Source organism: Phodopus roborovskii, unplaced genomic scaffold, assembly GCF_943737965.1.
Source record: "Phodopus roborovskii unplaced genomic scaffold, PHOROB, whole genome shotgun sequence".
Lineage (NCBI taxonomy): Eukaryota > Metazoa > Chordata > Mammalia > Rodentia > Cricetidae > Phodopus > Phodopus roborovskii.
This window is the reverse complement of record NW_026126629.1, coordinates 6,907,467-6,929,307: the sequence shown is the minus strand read 5'-3', so window position 1 is coordinate 6,929,307 and position 21,841 is coordinate 6,907,467. Positions and strand designations below refer to the sequence as shown.

Sequence of the window (21,841 nt, the reverse complement as noted above, 5' to 3'; positions counted from 1 at the left end):
TAGGGATGAGCAATAGTGAGTGTAACAGTCTGGAAGGCTTGTTGAGGGCAGGTGGCTGAGGCAGAGGAGGGCAGGTAGTCTTTAGGAGAACTAGGCTCTTTCAGGATTCAAAGCCATTGACACTTTTTGAGAATAAGAGAGACATAAGCTAACCCATGTTTTAGGGTTGTGTTTCTCCTTTTCAGAGTGGCCTCCAGACTTCTATTGAGCTTTCACAGTAGCCCAGACTGGGGAATGAGCAGGAAGTAGGAAAATGGGAAGGTACAGACATTTCTGGGTGGGGGTTTCTTTAAAGATTTCATATAAGAGCTCAATGTATTTTCATCATATTCTACTTCCCATCCCTCTCTAAATCTTCCGGTGTCTCTGCCCATGTCCCTGTCTCAAATCTCCAGTCTATGATCTCTCATCTCCTGTAACACACACACACACAGTTCAGTTAATGTTGTGTGTGTGCACACGCGCGCACGAGTGTAGTGCTGATCACTTGGGTATGGGCAACCTTTCATATCCCTGAAAAAACCAACCCTCCCTCAGGAGGCCTTGACTTCCTGTCACTCTTCAACTAGACATGGGGCCTTATGAGTCCTCCCCCATCTATATTAACATTTTGACCGGTGTGGTTTTAGGCAAGCAGTCACAGTATTGAGAGTCTATGGAGACAATGTCCCTGTCAGGTCCAGGAGACATTATTTCACTGCAGTCCTCCATATCCTCTGACTCTTTACAATCTTTCTTCTGCATCTTCATGTTCTTTAGTGTTCTCTGAGTCTTGGGGTGCAGGTGCTATGTTACAGATGTCACATTTTGTAATAGGCACCCACAGTCACAAAATGCATAAATATATGCTTTGACTGGTCATGGCTCTCTGGAATAATGTTCAACTGAGGTTTTAGACAACCAAATCAGCAGAATTCACTAATGACTTGAATGCAGAGTGTGAAATTGACAAGGATCTGGAACAGGCAAGTCCTGCGAGGGTCAGGTTTTTCTGTTCATTCATAGTCATTTTCCTACTACCTAGACTCAATAAACTAGAGCCTGGCACATGACAACTAGTATTTCTTGAATGAATGAGAAGAGTGAATCAGTCTTGCCTTCCTGTCCTGAACTTCATAAACTATCAGTTAAAACACCTGCAGATAGACAAAATAGTGCTGAAGCAATTTCAACAATATGGCACTGAGGTTCTGTTCTTCTGTTCCCACAGGATGGGAACATCCCCACGCCTTGATGTCAGTGATAGAACTACAAAAAAGACTTGAAAATGGCGGGAGCAGAAGGGTACTTTCTTATAAAACATGCATTGTAAGCCAACAGCAAACACATAGAAGCATAGGATACCAGAGGCAGGTGAACAGCTCAGTAGCAGAACTTACAAGCCTCCTCAGCCTGCTGAAGCCCTAGGTCAAATCCCAGATCAAAACAAAACAACTTTTATAAAAACTTTCAAAACACTGGCAAGGCTTCGCTATTTCTGTATTCTTGAAACATAATCAGGAACATGAAAATATGCAAAGATTTCATGAGGGAAGATGAATTATGTACACATTTAAGACAGCCTAAGAAATACTCCATTTGGTCACATTCTGAATATGGTGCATTTTTATTAACAGGTCGTACCACATCTAATACAGTGTGTACAAGAGACCCAGGATTCACTCATTTCTAATCCTCCCGTACATCTTTGAGCTAACATCCCTGAGGACACAGGTACTGTCATTTTTCCTCTGTGGCGAGTTCCAGGCTAGACACCACTAGCTGCTTTATGCAGTTTTCAGGGAGTTGATTAATTAAAAGCCAATTCTCGAAGAACACATCTGGTGTAAGCATTTTCAGTTTCAGACACAGGTAATGGCTCTTGTCTTGTCCCAGTCTCTGGGGTCTTTTTGGCGCTAGTTTCTTTAGACTGTTGGATTGGCTCAGGACTTCTCATTCCCCATGGTGGTCTATGGCACCTGGTAGGCTGGTCTCCACACCGTTTTCTATATATTGGCTAGCACTAGTGACTGAGACTATACGAGTCTGGCCTCTCATAGGTGGGCAGATGGTCTTCAGTTCTCTCTGCTGGGCAATGTCAACAACTCCAAGTGTCCCAACAGAAGTCAAGAGTAGTCCTAGAACTCAGTTGTTAGGAGAGGATGGAGGTCTCTGTGGTGTGTGTGTGTGTGTGTGTGTGTGTGTGTGTGTGTGTGTGTGTGTGTGTGTGCACTGGTAGTGGGGTAAGTTCATGGAAGCTTAGTTTATAAAGCAAGCACAGTTTTTTTGTTTTTTTTTTGTTTTTTTTTGTTTTTTTTTTTTTTTTTAATGGCTATTTTGGGCTACAATGACAGGGGAACTGATGGTTCCTCAGGCCACCCACAGCAAGGCTACTGTCCCACACCGGTCTCTCGGGCTCAGAGGCAGCCTCCCACTCGCTCTGATAGTGCTGCACCCTTCGCCCCACTCCTCCCCTCCCCTCTCCAGCCTCCCAGGGTGGAAGTCTGAGTTCCAGGCCAGGCCAGGGCACAGCAGGAGCCTTCCTGCAGCAGCTAGGGGGTCAAAGGAGGCTTCACCCGGGCTCACGTGAAGTTTTCCCACCGGGTGCAGGTGGGGGTCCCTGCGCGTGCACGAGCCGGTGGGTGCATGGTGGGCGGTTTCCCCGCCCCCCACCCCACTCCGCTGCACAGCACCCTGCGGGGGAGCGCCCCCACCCCTTAGCCCGCGTGTCCCTTTAATGCGCGCGCTCGTCAAGGTCCCCGCGTCCCTCCCCTCCCGCCGCCGTCCAGCCTCGGTTTCCCACCTCCCTTTCCCTCTTCCTTAGCCCGCCGTGGCCCCCGGCAGCCCGGCCCGGGACTCAGCTGTCACTTTACTTTTGCGCGCGCACCTCACCGGACCCCGCGCGGGCACGCGCCGGCGGGGGCGGGGCGAAAGCGCGGCGCGGGCGCGCGGGCGCGACGCCGCGAGGCCGACGTGGGGCTCGCGCTGTCGCGGGCTCTCGGGGCGGGCAGGGCGAGCGCGCGCTTGGGAGGGGGCGCGCGCGGACGGCCGGGTGGCGGCGGCGGCGGCGGCGGCGGCTCGCGGAGGCGGCGGCTTCACTCCGGGACTCGGCGTCGGAGCCGCGGCTGGAGCGCGGGTGGCGCCGCGAGGTGAGTGGGCGCGGGCGGGCGGGCGTGGCCGCGGCCTGAGCCGCGGCGTGGGGGCGCGCGGGGACCCCACGCGGCGAGGGGCAGCCCGGCGAGATCCCCGCCCCCGCCGCGGCCTCGGCTCGGGCTCGCGCCCGCGGCCCCGCAGGCCTCCCTGGCCCTGCGCGTGCCCGCCGGGGCCCGCGCGCCCCTCCCCCCCTCCCGCAGAGTGTGGCCCTCCTCCGCCCTCGAGGACCCCTCCCCTCCCCTCCCCGCCCGCGCCCGCCGCAGCCGGGAACTAAGTCTCCGCAAAGTCCAGGATGGATGTCGCGGTGCAAAGTGCCCGGCTGTCCCGAGCTCTTCCCTAATTGCATAATTGCTGCACGAGGTGTCCGTGCGGGCGAGGGCCCGCCCGGGAGCACCGGCTGGGTGTGTGCGTGATGCCCCGGGGTGGGGGGCGTCGCACTGGTCTTTTGTAATGCCTGGTGCTTGGCACAGTTTGGCTCCGGAGCCGGTTTTCCTCTGGCTTTTCTGCAGCCCCCACTGGCCTGATTGGAAACTGGATTTCCCCCCCATTCCCCCCACCCCCCATCCCCTCTTGGCTCCTAATGTTTTGATCCATTTACCCTTTTCCAATTCTAATGAACATAAAACCTGGCTTCTTGGTGGCTCTTTTCCCACGACTAACCAGAAATGCCCAATCCATCTTCCCTAAAGGAAATTAAGGCCGCATTAGAGACATCATCACCCTGGGCTCGGTGGCTCTTGGACCCATTTGCTGGTTTGCAGGACTCTGATACCAGCACCACTGTATTGTGTCTGCGCAAGTATTTCCATTGCAAAGTACAAAAGGGTGTGCTAGGACTTACCTCTGATTACCTTACTGTTCAGAAAGATTTTTAAAAGCTCGTCTTAGTTTTAAATCCTAGGATGTTTGAAAAGCACGCTCTGGAAATGTGATAATCGAATCTGAATCTTGGGAATCCAAATATTTGTCTTTACTCAGGCAGTTGGGATGCTCCTGGGTGCTTTGCCGTTTCATATGTGGGCGATGATGAAGATGGAGTGTTTTCATATGTCATACCTTGAGATGTTTCCCCTAGGGAACAGCTCACTTCCCCCCAATCAGGTGCTCCTCTGTTGTTTTCTCCATAAATATCTTTTCAGTCATTTGAAAAGCTTGGTAGTGCTACATGTTTGGCATGTAATATAAAATATTTCTCATTTTGGGAAAGTTTAGAAATCCCAAATAGAAAAACTACAAGACACCGATGACAAGTTTTTTCAAGTTATTTTTTAAAAATAATATTTGATGAATAGTAATGTGGACTTGACTGTTGTTGGTTTTATCAATGGGATTTACAGACAGATTCTTTTGTTTTTATGAAGCAGGTGAATCTCACTCACTATGCTGGTAATTTACAGAGTCTAATCACAACATAGAGTAATATCGAAGAAAGCTTAGAAAATTAAGTGTGTGTAAATTCTCAATTGCAATGTGTTTTTGGAAAATCCACCATATTATTTTATGTTTAGTTAGGGACTAAGGTTCACTTTGAATCTGAAATAAAAATACTACTTTAGGAATCTTAAGATCTTTGAAACTGTTATTAGATGTATTTGTGTGTAGAGCCCTGGAATTGAGCTTTCTTTAGGTTAGGTAATTGTATGGAATTAGCTCTTTAGGAATTAATTTTAGTGTCTGTAAAGATAATATTTAAAAGTTTTTATTCAGGAACTTACTCATTTATACTTTAGAGAGAAAGTCACCAATTTTATACATATAGTTAATTGAAATGATCTACAGAGTATTATCTTTCATAAATTTAATTGTGCCTGAGTGTCCAGTCACTTTGTTCCATATCTTTTTCAGGAAACACTCAGCAGACAATCCTTATATTCTTGGCATTTGAAAAGGTGATGCAAAACTTTATTTCTAAATGATTTAATAAGGATTACCAGTGGTCTCAGGTGGATTTGTCAGTTGTAGGTCAAGTTTTGGCTGAAATAGGTATCTTAGATCGAAAGTGGATTTTTTTTTTTTTTTGTGGTAAAGCTATAGAAATTATGCTTCTATTTCGGCAGTGTTTTGGATTGAACCCAGACCTTCACATATATGCTGGGCAAGTGGGCAAGTGCTCTACCACTGAGCCACACAACCGCCCCCCCAGCCTTTCATTAGTAGTTTTAGTAGCTTAATCTTCTGGTATTGTGTAGTAGTTTTTGATATTTCAGTCTAAGATTATGGCATTTTACATCATTGAGTAGTCTATTCAGTAGTTATATAGTTGACACATTATTAGGTGTATACAGATGTACATAAAGAATACTGAGCCGAGTGTGTGGTTTTATGACTGACTCAGTACGCAGCTGTGACTTGGCTCCTGTATTGTTTGCCATGTGATAGATTGTCTCAGGTTTAGGATACATAAAACAAATTTTCACTGATTTTATGTCTCTTAAAAAATTTCCAACAGCATCTTGCCCCAAGCGGATCTAACCCTAAGACTGCTTCTTTCTTTTTCTTTCCCAGTACACCTGCTCTATCGAGCATGCTATAGTGTACAAACCTACAAGGTTTTTTGTTTTTTTTTTTAACTTTTTGTAGATTTGGACTCAGGCTTAAAGTCAAATAAAATAATGGAAGAAAAACCAAGAAATATACTCAGACTTTTAGAGCTAGATGTGAAACATACTGACATAAAATTTCAGTATTCTATTAAGTGACTTTATTGCTCATAAAAGATGTCATAGCCATGGAGAATGATGGTCACCATTTACAGAAGGTAAGAGAGCAGTCCAATTTTCCTGTGTTTGAGAGCTGTTTGGACAAAGGAACTGCTAGGGCTGAGGGTGGTGATGTTATGTGTGGTGCCTTTTGATGCATCATCTCTGTGCTTCTGATTCTTCCTGTCCTTTGCTATGCATATTTATTTGCCCTATAAAACTTTCAGTCTGCTAAAGGCTTGTGTTAAAAAGTCACCATGGCTTTGAGCAAACTGTAGGTTAAACTGATGATGATGAATGTTGATCAGTTATTGGGTCATGCCTTTGGACTAGGTAATGATAGTAGCAAATTGTGTTTTAAGTGAGGTGTTGTTTTTCTATGCACTGAAGCATACTCTTGACCATATCAGGAACAGTTTTATTTCAGAGTCTAAATTTAATAGTAACCAAAAAGGGAATTTAGATTAATCTCTCTCTCTCTCTCTCTCTCTCTCTCTCTCTCTCTCTCTCTCTCTCTCTGTGTGTGTGTGTGTGTGTGTGTGTGTGTGTGTGTGTGTATGATGATGGTGGTGGTGGTTATAATGGTGTGACAATAGTCACAGGCAGTCTCATTTTTCAAAGACATGTCTGAGCTCTAGCTATATGATACTCAGAGTGGTTACTGGTGGCTTGAGGCCCTGTAGAGTCTGGGCATGGGTCTGTCATTTTGCTGGGTCAGACAGGATGATAGTAAGGATCAAACTGGGATGATTATGATGGAATGCGATTGGAGAAGGGATATCCTCTTCATTCAGTGCATTTTTATGTCTGCTATCTAGGTTATAACAGCTACCTAGGTATCAAGGTATTGAGGAAATTGAGTTGGTAATCGGAGCTGCTCCAGGAGCATGAACCCAGAGCAAAGTGAATTTCCAACCTCGAGGGCCATTTCCTCCAGTCTGGGGAGGAAAAAAAAAAAAAAAATGAACCCATCAGTGTCTCAGTATAGCCTCTATCTCTTGTGAAACATGGTTGCTTAGTGGAGCTGGGTCACTGCCCACACGCTCCTAAGCCTCAGTTCTTGTTTGGAATCACGTGGCCTCTGCTCCGTTATCACAAAGGTTACTTAAAACAATTTCCCAGCTTAGAGGATTTTAACCTTGGCTCAGCTCTGAGGATGTATTGATTGGATGCTAGCGTGGCAGTGCCCCTGTTTCTCAGCCCTGGGCTTTTTTGTGATGACTTGCCAGGACACTTTGCAGGTCTGCTTACCTGTCTAGACTTCTCATAGCTGAGCATAGAGTGCTTAGCCCAATGCCTGTAAAACTGAGGCTCTCAGTCTTCTTCTCTCTTTCTCTTGTTTTAAAAGATTTATTTATTTTTATTTTCTGTGTATGATTGTTCCATTTGCATGTATGTCTGTCCACCACATATTTGCCTGGTGTCCAGGGAGGTCAGAGAGGGTGTCATATCCCCTGGAGCTGGAGTTACAGCCCATCGTGAGCCACCTTGTAGGAGCTGGGAATGGAGCCCAAGCTCTGTGCCAGAGCAGCCCGTGGTCTTAACTGCTGAGCCATCTCTCCAGCCTCTTCTGGTTTGTCTTATGCCGGTTCATTTGAGATGTACTTCACCTTAAAAAGTTAGCCCCCTCCACTTTTGAACTCTTCTGAACATGCACTCTGCCCAAACTGTGCCTCCACCATCTTAAAATGTACATCTTAGCCTGCTGTAGGTAGCTCAGTGGTAGAACATTTGCCTAGCAGGGGAGGACCCTGGATTCAGTTCTCAGCAGAAACAAAGCAGAGCAATGCTGAGGCTTTTCTGCTCTGACCTCCACTTAAGAACATTATTATAACTCACAGGAAACTTTCTGCTCTGTAAAAGTCACTTCCTTTTACTCTGTCTCTGTGTCCCCATGGATTTACCTGTCTGGACGTTTCTTACAGATGAGCTTGTGCAGTCTGTGGTACTTCTGGCTGGACTGGGTTCTCTGACGTGATGTAAAGATTCAGGGTCTTCCTGCTGAAACATGCAGACACTGGACTTTGTTCCTTTTTGTGGCTGAGGTATATTGTCATGTGGATGAACCACATTTTACCCATTAGGTGGAGAACATTTGAATTGTTTCTAGTTTTTGTCTGGTGAATAAAATTACTACCAATATCTGTGTCTAAATTTTACATGAATTCGTAGAAGAAAAGCTTTGTTTTGTAAATAGGCAACTCCCATTTTTATACCTAATTTTACTTCTTTAGTTTCTTAGGCTCATTTTTCTGTCCATTCTTGATGTACCTTATTGTAGTCCTGATCACAGCAAACTAAATAATGTTTCATCCTTTAATACAGGATCTAAAATGTCCACTGAGGCACAGAGAGTTGATGACAGTCCAAGCACTAGCGGAGGAAGTTCGGATGGAGATCAACGGGAGAGTGTTCAGCAAGAACCGGAGCGAGAGCAAGTTCAGCCCAAGAAAAAGGAAGGGAAGCTCTCTAGCAAGACAGCTGCCAAACTGTCCACCAGTGCCAAAAGGTATCCAGCTGCTGGCAGCTTTGGATTTGCTTTCAAGTTATCATCTTAAACTCACATTTTCCCTTGTATTTAGTCATTTTTCCGGGATGAAGGTCATAGAGTTTACAGATTCTCCCCTTAATGTATTTAGTCATTTCCGGGATGAAGGTCATAGAGTTTACAGATTCTCCCCTTAATATAATTTTTAAAATGTGTTTTTAATTGTGAAAAACTTTTAAAAGCTGATTTAGAGTCATGGCATATTATAAAATCTGTACTTGTAGTGCATTGATATATTTCTGTCTTGTTAGAAAAACATGAGCAGGACATTATAAAAGTATAATTTGATTTATGGTTACTTGATCATGAATATACTTTTTTTGTTCAGTAACACAGAATCTCTTGACTAGGGCTGGGAGTGGAGGAATGGCTCAGTGGGCAAAATGCTTGCTGCTGAGTCTGGATTAATATCATCCATATGAAAACTGGGCAAGGTGGGGCACATCTATAACCACAGTGCTCTGAGTGTGTGTGTGGAGGGGGTAGAGGTGGGGAAGAAGAGTGGAGGGAGTGTGTGTGTGTGTGTGTGTGTGTGTGTGTGTGTGTGTGTGTGTGTGTGAGACACAGTTGGAACCTTGTAACTCACTGGCCATTATGTCTTTTCCACAGTGAGCTCCAGGTTTAGAGATCTTATTTCAACAACAAAAAACAAACCAGGATGAACAGGGAGTGAGTGACAGGGGAAATAACTGATATTGAACTCTGGCTTATACATTTGTACACTCCCCCCTCTCTCTCTCTCTCATACACACACACATACTCTCTCACTCACACACTCACACACATTCTCACACACACACTCATGCACATACACACGTCTCTCACACTCATGTACACACACGTACACACACTCTCACACAAACGCACACTCTCACACACACTCTCACTCACATACACACACACTCACACATTCTCTCACACACACACTCACATCGTCTCTCACACTCATGTACACACACACATACTCTCACACAAATGCACACACATACTCTCACATACACACACACATTCTTACACACACTGAGGCACACACACATTGTCACTTTCACACTCATGTATACAACACACTCACACACACAAACACACACACATACTCTCACACACATTCTCATACACACACTGAGGCACACACACACATTGTCTCTCTCACACTCATGTACACATACACACACATACATATCTCTTGAAGCAATTATTGACTGATGATTTAGTCTTTAACCTTCCCAGTTGGTAAAGTCAGAAATGCTAGTGTTAATGCATCTTGATTTCATCACATTAGGTGGGGGTTGGTCTTGATGCAGGTTTCCGCTCTCTCCAGAGAATGGATAGGTCTGTAAAGGAGGTACTTGGATGATGCTCTATCACCACTTCAACCCCTCACAGTGATTGGCATGTTGGGCTTAGAGAGAATCTGTTTTGATAGCATTATAATATAGCCTGGTTCTTGGAAGAAAATTTGAAAGGCAGATTACATTCAGTGGACTCATGCTTGCTTGTGGTTTTATGCTCTTTAATACCTTTTGAAAGAATGCAAATGGCAAATAGGAAATGTAGGTGTTAATTTAACTTTCTTCTCACACATGTAACTTCAGGTACAGGGAACTCTTTGTTGAATGATGGCTTTATAAGCCTTTGGAAGGTATGAATTAGGGAACTTCTTTCCTAAAAACTGAAGACTGTATGTCCTTCTAACTGAGTTCTATCCATAGGCCTGTGATGAACCTTTGTAGATCCTCTGGTCAGAGCAGTGGTGACTGGTCAGTAAGACATTCAAACTAACTAAGTGCAGTGCATCCAACTTTGATATGTTGTGACGATGTGATCTACAAATGTTTTGGGCCACGGTCATAGCAGGCAGCCTATGCATTCCTGCCAGGATCTCTGACCATTGTTGAGAGAATTATATAAAGTCAGATAGCTTGAGATATTTACCAGTTTAAATTAGAACATGCTGGGGTAGGAAATGTTTTCCTGTTATACTATGTGTCCAAGGGGACTTAGCAGGGTAACTCTCCCCTCCTAAGGTTCAGTTTAGACACCTGCTCCTGCCAAGTGGGACTAGGGTAGAGAGGATAAGGAAGGTCAGGAGTGGAGAAATGTAACATTTGGGTAAAACCTGGGTTGGGGAGGATGGGTAAGACTGTCCAAATCCAGACCTTATGCAGTTCCATCTAGGAACTCTTATCCTGCCCTGAGCTGCTGACACTGGCGTTTTTAGGGCTGCTTCAGGCAGGGGAGAGAGGACTAGGCAGGTCTTCTGGGAGTAATCCTGCTTGTCTGTCTGCACTCCCTATGACTGTTAATCACCAGAGATCTCGTTTCTGTATTGGGGAGCATCCCTACCAAAAAAAAAAATCCTCAAGACAAAGTCTGCCTTTGAAGGAAGGTGTGCAGCTTAATGTACCTTTTCATTCACTTTACTACAGTATTTTAGAAAGCACACCCTAATGAATAAATTATGGGAGAAAGACCCCCCCCTTTTTTTTTTTTTTTTTTTTTTTTTTTTTTTGGTTTTTGAGACAGGGTTTCTCTGTGTAAAGCTGGCTGTCTGGAATTGGCTTCGTAGAACAGGCTGGTCTCAAACTCTGAGGCCTCGCTAGTGCTGGGATTAAAGGCATGTGTGAAAGACCCTCTTTAAATAGGGGATAAAACTGACTTTAGGGATGGTTTTCTGTGCCTGGTCCTGGTTGACGCCCAAGAGGAAAAACTGCTAATATTGCTCCAGTAAAAGGCATCTTTTATCTGCTTCCTAGAGAAAACAGTCTCTTCACTGGCAAAATCATTGAATTTGTGATTGATGAATTGTCTGCATAATGTCCCCGGATGAGTTACAGGTGGCAGTATGTGAAGCCATTTCCTGTTAGTTTTACAGGTAAAAATGCTGCTTGGTTGCTAAATTGTGGGAAAGCTGAGGATCATGGAAAAGAAGTGGCCACCTTCATTCACACCCATGCACTGGCTCTGTGCCTTGCAAGCTAGCTCTCTCGTTTGTTGCTGTCTTAAAGCTCTGAGCTTATTTCAGGAATGGGGTTTCAGTTAGGACCTAAAACAACATTTTAATTTGTATTTTTAAAAATTAAGAATCAATATTTAGATGACAAGTCTTCCTGAACACTGCCATTCTACAAGATACACAGTTGCAGTAAAAGCTTGTGTTCAAGAGACAAGGTCTGCCTGGAGCCCAGGTTCTAACACTTAACAGCTCTGTGACTTAGTGTCTCTATCTAGTCACACTTTCCTCTTGTTTCAGGGTGGGGATGTGCTTGACAGAAACTCAGACTGTGTAGGCCAGGCTGACTGGGAACTAAGTATAAAGCTCATCTGGCCTTGAATTTGAGATCCTCCTGCCCAGTGTCCCAAGGGCTGGGATTACAGGCATACTACCATGCCCAGCTCACTCAGTTTTCTCTTTTCCAAAATGAGGATAACCGTGCCCTCCAGAGAGAGTGGTCATGAGCTTGTATTTTTGCTTATAGGAAGCTCTTGAGGATGGATGTTGTTAGTCACTGTCTGTGAGGATAGCTTTCAGTTCCATTTGGTGCAGACCTTGACTCAGTGAAGCTGTTGTTAATCTCCAGGCTTAGTGTTGTTATTCTAGTGCTACTCGGATGTTGTAATTAACCTGTTTTGTAGCAACTCAGGTGAAGTGCTTTTCACTTAGGGCTCAATTACTACATGAATTGTAATGCTAGAATTTTAAGATTAATAATTACTGTAACAAATCTACTATAATTGTAGAATTAATGGGTTGTAGAAACGTTTCTTTAAAGTATCTTATTCTTGATGTATCACAAAACAGTGTTCTGTACATTTAAGAACTGAAACAGAAGCACAAACTTTTGCCTTTTTTAGTCAAGAAGGAAGGTTACATCTGTGACACATTCCTCTTTGAAAACAGTTTTATATTTAAGACTGGCATGTTCCTACCACAGTTGGTTCTCTTGAAGTGTCTATGCTGCTCTGTGATATTTGCAAATATGTAGTTGGACAGTTATATGATGTCTGAAGTGACAAATATATACAATTTTGATTAAATTACTAGTCAGTTCCATAAAACATCTCTTTTGAGATTCTCACTGAATTGACTCTGCCTCTTTCACACTGGTATTTCAATAAATATGAATTTTAAATCAGATTTATTTCAAATTAGTTTTTCTGAGAGCTGACATCGTAATGTTATTGGACGTTCACTGTAGTGCTATTCTAGAAGGAGTATTTGGTTTTCAACTTTGTGTTTTTGTTACGCTGACAGGTGGATTTCAGTATGTCCCAGTGTCATCTTTTGTTCTCTGCTGGGCTCATCAAAGTTTGCTTGTAATGCTGTTTTCTTGACATGTGCATTTTAAAGCTTTTATATGTTTTGCGGTTGGCAGGTATTTTACAGTTGATGCACACAATTAATGATGTGTCCTAAGTCGGTGGTCACTTAAAAATGACAGGTCCATGGTACTTATCAGCATCCAGAATTAAATTATAGGCTTATGTGCAGTGGCAGTTGTTTTTTTTTTTTCTTCTAGAGACTGTTTTGTCGTTAAAAATATGAAAATAAAATTAGTGTGATGCTCTCTTGAGAATAAGCTGTCTGCGGCAGGAAATGCTCAGCCATTTAGGAGTGCTGGTGTGTCTTAAGGCATGCCATCTGTTGGGGAGGAGAGAAGTCTAGATGTGATGACTGAGAGGTGGCTTGGCAGGTAAAGGAATCTACTGCTCTCCTGAGGTTCCCAGCCCCAGTCTCAGCACAGTATCAGGCAGCTTACAACCACCTGTAACTGCAGCGGCAGGAGATCTGATGCCTTCATCTGGCCTCCTTGGGAGTCTGCACACACATGGCTTACACGTATATGGACACACACAGAAATAAAAATTAAAGGAAAAAAAAAAAAGATGAAAGAGGTCCAGCATTGGTAGGCAGAGGCAGGTGGATGGGTCTCTGCAAGTTCAAGGCCAGCTGGGCCTACACAGTGAGCCTCTGTCAAAGAAAAAAAAAAAAAAGAGGAAGAAAAAAAGAAAGCAGAGGCAGAAGAAAGTACGGGCATAATGAAAGTCCTTTCCTGACTAAACCCCAGTGTCCTTGCTGTGCTGAGCCTGGGTGGGTGGGTGGATGGGTGAGTGAACTTTCTTTAGGCCTAGGTTTGTGTGTGTGTGTGTGTGTGTGTGTGTGTGTGTGTGTGTGTGTGTGTGTGTGTGTTGTACATCCTGCTTCGATTTTCTGAAGTGTATTAGTAGATTTCCCCCTTCCTATCTAATTTTGATTCCTTAGTTGAGTCTGAATGAATTAAGTTCCCTAAGCACCCCTCCCATACCTTCTTATTTAAAGGGTAAAAAACAACCAGTAGCCTCCCAAATTGATAGCATGCTTGCCCTGCTCATGCACTCCTGCAACATAGCATCATGTTAAGTCAGGTAAACTGTTGAACAGGTAAACTTGGCTGTGGCTCTCCAGGGAAATGTGTGCCCTTGCTGACATGCCTATCACAGAATCTTGGGTTATATCATAGTGGATGATGGGACTTGGAAATACAGTCAGTTGTCTTGTAGACTTACGGGTAAGACAATTGTCTGTTAAAAAGCCACCTTTTAATTTGCATTAGAAGATTATTGTCTTAGTTTTTCTTCCTGCTTATGTGCAGTACCCAGCCTCAGTTTCCTATCCTGTAAATGAGAACACATAGAGCAGTAATAGAGAATTCTGTGTGATGTGTTTAATTATCTCTTAGCCATCTAAGATCATCACATGAAAGGTACACTTTAAGGGTGAAATACTAATTCCTTTTCATTGTTTCTCACCCCGGGGACACTGAATGAAATACCTGTCTCCCTTACTCCTTACTTAATAGATACCACAATCACAGTTTTTGGAGATAGAATTGGATTGCTGTCATTGAATACAGCAGGATACCTTATAATTGTCTAAATAGCAATTCTTTGTATAATCCTTTCTGCCAAGAGAAACAGCCATTCTTCGGTAGTGGTAGCTCAAAATACATTGAATATATTGGCTTATTGCTTAAAGCTGTCGAATTTTCAGCAAATTACTTTTTGTATTGAATAATATATGGAACCATGCATGCAGGGAGAGAAGTTTGGGTTCTTTTAGAGAATTCTCTGACAGAAAATTATGATTTTTGTCAAAAAAAAACTTTTTTTGTGCTCAAATTTGGCACTTGAATATCGTAATGAACTTCTTTTAGGTTAAAATAGTTTTCAACTGGATGTGGCTGCTACAAGCCTGTAATCTTAGCACTTAGGAGTGTGAATTCAAGGTCAGCCAGGCTGCATAGCTATACTCTATCTCAAAAACAGGTTTCTTTTATTGGTTACAAATGTTCTTTGAGTGCTTCTTGTTTCCATTTCCTAATTTTAAAGATAGTTTATAGAAGTCACTCGTGGGCTGGAGAGATGGCTTAGAGGTTAACAGCAGGAATTGTTCTTGAAGAGAATCTGAGTTCAGTTCCCAACACCCATATGAAACAGCTTGCTTACAACTGTCTTGTCATTCTCGCTCCAAGGGATTGTATGCCATCATCTTCATAGCATTTGCACTTGTGTGCATGGACTTACACAGATATAAATGCATACACATAATTAAAAAGAAGTCACACATCTCTTAAAACAAATCACCCAAGGTAGGGAATTTTTTTCTTAATGGGAAGCAATAGTATTTTTGGCCATCCCTCTTTCCTCAATAGTCCCAACAATTTTGATTTATTTTAAGATTTTTTTTTATGTGTATGGGCGTTTTGCCTGCATGTTTGTCGGTGTATCACATGCATGCCTAGTGCTAGAGGAGGCCCGAAGAGACTGTCAGATCACTGGAATGGAGTCATAGACAGTTGTGAGCTGGTCATGTGATTGCTGGCTATTAACCCCAGGCTCCTCTAAAAGAGTAGCTTCTACTCTTAACCTCTGAGCTGCCTCTCGACAGTCTTGATGGTTTTTGAAGAAACCTTGTGGATATCTATGGTTTCTAACTTGGTTTTGTTTTTTGTTTTTTAAAAACTTTAAATATACTTTCTTTTAAATTTGTTAACTTTTGATACCTTGCTCTGAAATATTAGGATTTAGTCAGATTATCTATTCCTCTTTCTCTTCTTTGTAATTAAAAAAAAAATCATTATTGGTTGTTTTTATGTTCTAAAAAATATATTTAAACTTTCATTTCCTTCACATTCCCATAGTATTTATTGGTTCCCACTTTGACAAATTGTGATACTAGTACTGTAATTGTATGATTTATTCCCTCCTGCCCTCATTGACCTGTATCTGGGTTTTTTGTTTTTAAGATTTATTTATTTTCACTTCATAGTTTTAAGTTTTGCTTTCCCTTGGGGGCCCAGAGTAGGGCATCAGATCTCCTGAAATGGAAGCAACAAACATTTGTGAGCTAACATGCTGGGTGCGAGGAGCCAAGGTCTTCTGCAAGAGAAGCAGAGCTGTCTCTCCAGCCCTCTGTGCTAATTAATTTTGCATCTTCAAGAGTCAGCGTTTGTGATGTTTACATGGTATAGTGCAGCTGCAAACTGTCTCCTGTGAAGTCTGTGAGTTAGAGGTCAACCAGTTGTATGGGTGTGGATGGTCAATGCTAGGCCAAATAGCATAGGAGAGTTAGATTTCCTGCAAGCCCGGTGTGATTCCTAAGCTGTACATTAAGTCAGAGCATTTAGACCAGTAGATCAACCCCTTCATATAACATATCATTTGATTAAAGTTATATTGCATGTAAGCTTCCTTCATACTTGATTTATGATTTTCTTACATGAGTTTCTTTTTCTTTGGGGATTTTAATTTTGTTTTTTTTCCCTGAATCTTTTATTAATTAATTTTAGGTTTTATTTATTTATTATTGGTGATACTGGAATTCAAACATAAGGCCTTATATATTCTGGGCAAGTGCTATTCCCAAAAATTATACCTCTATCCCTTTTGAACCTTTATTGTGTTTTTATACATTCTAAAGCTTCCTTTTGCCAAGTACAGCCTGTGCAGTTTACACCCTTTAGGCCCTTTTCCTCGTAGTTTATTCTCTTGCATTTTTGTTCACCACTTTCCTGAATGAGGGATGTGAGTCTGTGAGCGCCAGCCTGGACTCCCCGTTTCATTTTGAAAGTCTGATGCTTCTTTTCAGGTCTTGGATACTTGTTTTTTTTTTCACTTTTGACTCATATTTATATGCAGATGGTAATTAGAGTGTTAATGATAAAGGGCTCATCAAGTTTGCATTAGTCTTTTCAGTTTGTAGAACAGGAAACTGAGGCACGCAGAACAGGTGAGAGCTGTGTCTTTGCTTGTTGTCTACAGCTAATGGCCTAAAGGAGAATGAAAATGAAAGTTTTTTGACTTTATCAGTCTTGATCTCTGTCATAACACCTCAACCTTGAGTGTGGATTAGAGACATACATACATACATACATATATATATATATGAAGAGGTTTGGTGAGATGGCTCAGCAGATAAAGCTTTTGCCACCAATCTGACAAGCTGAGTTTCATCCCTGGACTCCATAGGGTGGAAGGAGAAAACTGGTCTCCCAGGATGTCCTCTGACCTGTGTGTGTGTGTGTGTGTGTGTGTGTGTGTGTGTGTGTGTGTGTGTGTACCAGTGTGCACGTGTGTGAATGTAATAAAGGTTCACAAATAAATACATGTAAACAAATATATAGAATGAAATAGTTTAAAAGCAAATGTTTGTTATTTAAATCTTTTTAAGGTACTTTAGTTATCTGTTACTCATACATTATCTTAATTATCCAGCTCTGCTAATAATCTCACTTATAAACAAAGCTGCTTTGGAGAGTGCTTTATTTGTTTGAACAAAACCTACATTTAGTAAGGTATGAACCATAGGTAAGAGTGCCAGAGGTACTCAGAAAGCAGTGGACCACTCCTAGTTTCTCTCCATGCACATAGGATGTTAGGTGTGGTTACAAATCTAAGTACAGCCTATGCTTGAATGGGTGGTAGGTGTGGCTCACTGGTAGTGCTGTGTTTAGCATCTGTGAGTATCTGGGGTCCTTTCCTGGCAGTTACTCCCGACCCCCAATAACATGAGGATTTAGGCAAACTTAAAAATTCTTTATGTCAGGCTCATGCAATGACATTAACACTCTTCATGCAGTATTCAGGTATTATACACATAGTATTCAGGTATTTATAGCAGAAGGAATGAATAATGTCAGACTTGAAAGCTACAGCCTGCTGTGACTATTACAGGCATCTGGGTCTCAGGTTGGAATGAGATACTTACATTTCTTTATCAGTTGATTGGATCAGCCCAGATGCTTGATTCAACTTAGTATGTTCAGCTTGTTGTCTTATATAGGGGTGTTCTAAGACAAACCAGAAGTTAGAATTTTATTAGACTTCTTAATGATCTGTAATCTACATGGCAGCTGTTTGTAATTAAACTTGAAATTTTGGTGAATTTTTTGTTGTTGTTATTTGAATCCCCAATTATGAAGTCGTGCAATGGATCCAGACACTTGAGTATCTAGAAAGAGAAACTACATAAAATATGTCAAATGGAAAAATTGATTGATTGATTTTGGCTCAAACTGAGTCTGAGAGAATCTTCCCCAACCTTTCTTTATCCTCCATATTGTAGTCATTGAGAGTGGATAGAGTAAAAGCCAGGAATTATACATGTGAGGTTTAGTTTTGGGCTTGGGCCCCTGAGCTCAGGGCAGTGCTAGTGGGGTGGGGTGGGATAGGGGTGAGGGTGTTTGCCATCTTTGTACCAGACCTTTGTTCCCTGAGGAGCTAGAGCTGAGAAAAAACAATTTTATGTTTTGAAAGAAAAGAATAATCCTCATTTTGTGGGTTAGTGTTGCTTCTACTGTGGAATAATGGCTGGCATGCTGTTAGTGGATGGTTTCCTGTCCCCTGTGTGTGTCCATTTTCAAAACTAGAGAAAGAGCATTTTTTTTTTTTTTACTGTATTTGGCACTTCTGGCAGAACTAGGATTTCTTACTAAATACATATGAATGGGATGTGGCTGTGCAAGTGCAGCCATTGAGACAGGTTGAGCATGAAGATGTTTGAACATGATTTTCCTTGTCTTCATTTTAAAGAATTCAGAAGGAGCTTGCAGAGATCACGCTGGACCCTCCTCCCAACTGTAGGTAAGTACTCTGGTTTCCTTTCCTTGTCTATTTTGTAGAAGGTGCATTTGATTCAAGGGCGAAAACAGTACAGTGGCTTGGACTTCGGTAACTGAAGCACAGGGGTAGTGATCGGCTGTGCAGAAACTGAACAATGTGGCAAGTGTGACTGCTGGTGCTGTCCACAGTGTGCTGTCATGAGGTGTTGGTGTTACAGAACAATGCATAGGGTTATCTCTCACTTGGAAGAGGTGTCTTGGCCTTATTTCTATAATAAAAGCATGGCCAAAATATTTGTTGTTTGATAGTTACTCAGGTATTGGAAATTGATTTACAAAAGCACCAAAACTCTCATGAGGCTTTTTCATGCTTTTTGTCATCGGTTGTTGGTTGAGCTGAATAATGATGACCGGTTTGAGGCAGAAATAGTGAAAATTTTCTTCTTGTGATTACATTTCCCGCATTTTTTCCTGGTCAGTGTTTATTTGGAGGAAATAAAAGTATTTGCCCAGAAATGATTAATACACAGGTACATAAAGGAAGAAGAGAAAAATAACTTCCTGCCTCTGCTGGTCTTGGGCCAGCGTGATAATTGGATGGTGGCTGTTGAGCTATTTTAAGGCCTTTATTTTTGCTTTGGCATGAGGTCAGTATTGGAACCAGGCCAACATGGAGTTTCCCTGCTTTAAATTGATGGTCTCAAGCACTGAAGGTGAGAGGGCAGATTTACAAAAATGGCAGTGTTTCCCACGTTGAATGCAGTTGAGTTCATTTAGTGTAATTCTAATTCTGCTTGTCTTATTTTCATGTGAAAACGAACCTTTTGCAGATGGTCATATGGATACATGGATCCATGGTGACTTGGTTCAGGTGAGGGTTATGCATGCAAACTCTGTCTGGTTTTTAATGAGCATCATGTACCATGTACAGACTTATAGGGCAGTGTTCAAAGACTGTGTCAGTAAATGAGGCTCTCTTTGTGTTAGGTAAACCATTTACTGTCTAAATCTGTCCTGCTTTTGACTTAAAGTACATTTGCCTCAGGTGACAGAGATTGCATGGGAAGAAACCCCAGATAGAATCAGATTTTTTTTTTTTAAATTCATTCTTTCATGGGATACCATTTGTTTTAATAGTGTTATTCTTTTAAATTAAAAAAAAAATAAGCTATTTCTGCATAGATATTTTTTGTAACCTTTAAAAAAACAACTGATTGGTAAATGTATGAACTTCCTATTTTTTTGCTTGACTTATCATGTTTGATTGATTCATCGTAAATCTGTCCATCTATATTTCTTTTTGTGGCACTGGGGGTAGAGCTTGGGGCCTTGGGTATGACAGACAGGTAAGCTCCCACCACTGAACTACATCTCACTGTTTTGTTGAGACAGGATCACATTATGTAGTACACACCGGCTTTGAACCCTTAATCTCCCACAGCCTCCTGAGTGTTGGGATTACAGTCATGAATCACTGTGCTCAATATAGTTCATTGAAAATGTGGTTAGTGTCTTTAGAAAGACAAGTTAGAGGATGACTAACTTTGGTTTGTTTTTGGCCAGAGCTGACAATAGCTTTGTGGTTGACTTTTAAAAGATACAGTCTACCGACTAAGGAACTAGCTTATAATAATATAGCAAATTAACAGAAGAGCCCTTAACTGAATCTGCATCCAGCTCTCATTTGTGAAGAAATCTTTAGTTTATTATTTTACAGATCAGCCACAAAGCCTTGTCTTTTGGTTTCAGGGTTAGTTAGCTCTCACAGGTGTAGATGGGAGGGAATGCCTGGAGGTCTCCTTGTTCAAGCAAACAGGGAGGGGAGGATTTATGTATGGGCTGTCTGGTTGTGGGAGAAGTCACTTTGCATTTAAGAGTGTGGTGTAATCCCATTTTCTGAGACATAAGCAAACATTAAGCAACGTAGTCTGTCTATCGGATTAGATATGGAGGCCCTGAGTTTTGATGCATATTTTAGCATGATGCCTAGTTAAGAAACACTAGGAATCATATTGAAGGAACAAATGTATTATTTAACAATCATGTAGGCCTTTAGTGAAATATCTACTCCCCAACCCCAGTTATGTAGTCAGTTGAGACAGCCATATTTGTGTGAGCCATTTCCAGAGGAAATTGCCTTGTTTGGTATTGGTTCACTCCATCCCACCCTATGGGTTTTGAATGAACCTAAATCTTGTGTTATCTTTTTGGTAGTAAGGATGAAATACAGTGCTAAACATATTATCTCCCTGTGAGCTCTCCGGTAGTTATTTAAAAGAACACCCACAAGTGATTTAACAAGCTAAATTATTTTATGTAGGAAGTACATGTTTTCATGTGTTAAATTTTCTTTATATGGTTTGTTCTTGGGAAAGGTAAAAATGAAATACATGTTTTTTTTTGTTTTTGTTTGTTGTGTGTACGTGTTTGCTTTTTTAGGCGAGTTAAACTTTTCCTGTATCAGTAGCTCTTTTGTGTATGTTACAGTATAAATGTTTCAAAACAAGTAACTTTATTATATATCTAAGAAAAGGTTTTGTTCATAGAATTTGTCTGTGGGTCACAACTAGAGAAAAGGATACATCACTCTTGAATTAGAATTTGTATATGTGGTATGAGATGGGACTTCAATTGCAGTTTCTCTGTGTTGCCTATCCCATTTGTTAAGACAGGGCATTACTACTGAGTTACCTCCCTTCTCTGCCTGCTCTCACTGTTTTCTGGGTTGGTGGACAAACTAATGGATTCCATTATGACTTTTTCATACATACATGCCATTATACTTTGTTCTAACTTGTCCCTCTCTCCTATCTGCCTCTCCCAGTGGTTCCTTTTCTCTTAGTCCTTCCTCCTATTTTCAACCACATAGATCCCTTTATTTTCTCTCACCAAGATATTTCCCCATCCTACTCAGGGTTCCGTTTGTTTGTTTGTTTGTTTGTTTGTTTTGTGTCATAGTCTACAAGCATGTATGTGCATGGACACACACACACAATTTTAAATCTAGGTTCTATATGTGAGAGAACACATGGTTTTTGAGACTGCACACATTGCTTGATGTAATAATTTCCAGTTCCATCTATTTTCCTTCAGATGTTATGATTTTGTTTTTCTTTACAGCTGAGTAAATTTCCATTGTGTCTATGCGCCACAGTTTCATTATCCATTCATCTGTTGATGGACATTTAGACTGATGCTCCCCCTGACTGATGTGAATAAAACAGCAATAAATGCAGATGTACAAGTCCCTCTGGTGTGTTGTTTTGGAATCCCTTGGTTATGCTCTAGTGGCCCAGCTGCTTTGTATGGTAGTTGTAGCTGTATTTTTTTCAAGGAACTCTGTACTGATTTTCCATACTGGCTAC

At 41.9% G+C, this 21,841-nt stretch overlaps 1 protein-coding gene across 1 annotated transcript in view; it reads left to right on the top strand.

The window, feature by feature from the left end:
- Positions 1-2,973: 2,973 nt before the first annotated feature.
- Positions 2,974-21,841, top strand: part of LOC127238251 (ubiquitin-conjugating enzyme E2 E2) — a 280,453-nt gene continuing 261,585 nt past the window's right edge. Inside the window, exons 1-3 of the mRNA XM_051206787.1 lie at positions 2,974-3,128; positions 8,157-8,340; positions 18,448-18,498. Coding sequence (XP_051062744.1) covers positions 8,165-8,340; positions 18,448-18,498 — 227 coding nt within the window. The 5' untranslated portion in view covers positions 2,974-3,128; positions 8,157-8,164. The remainder of the gene's footprint in view (positions 3,129-8,156; positions 8,341-18,447; positions 18,499-21,841) is intronic.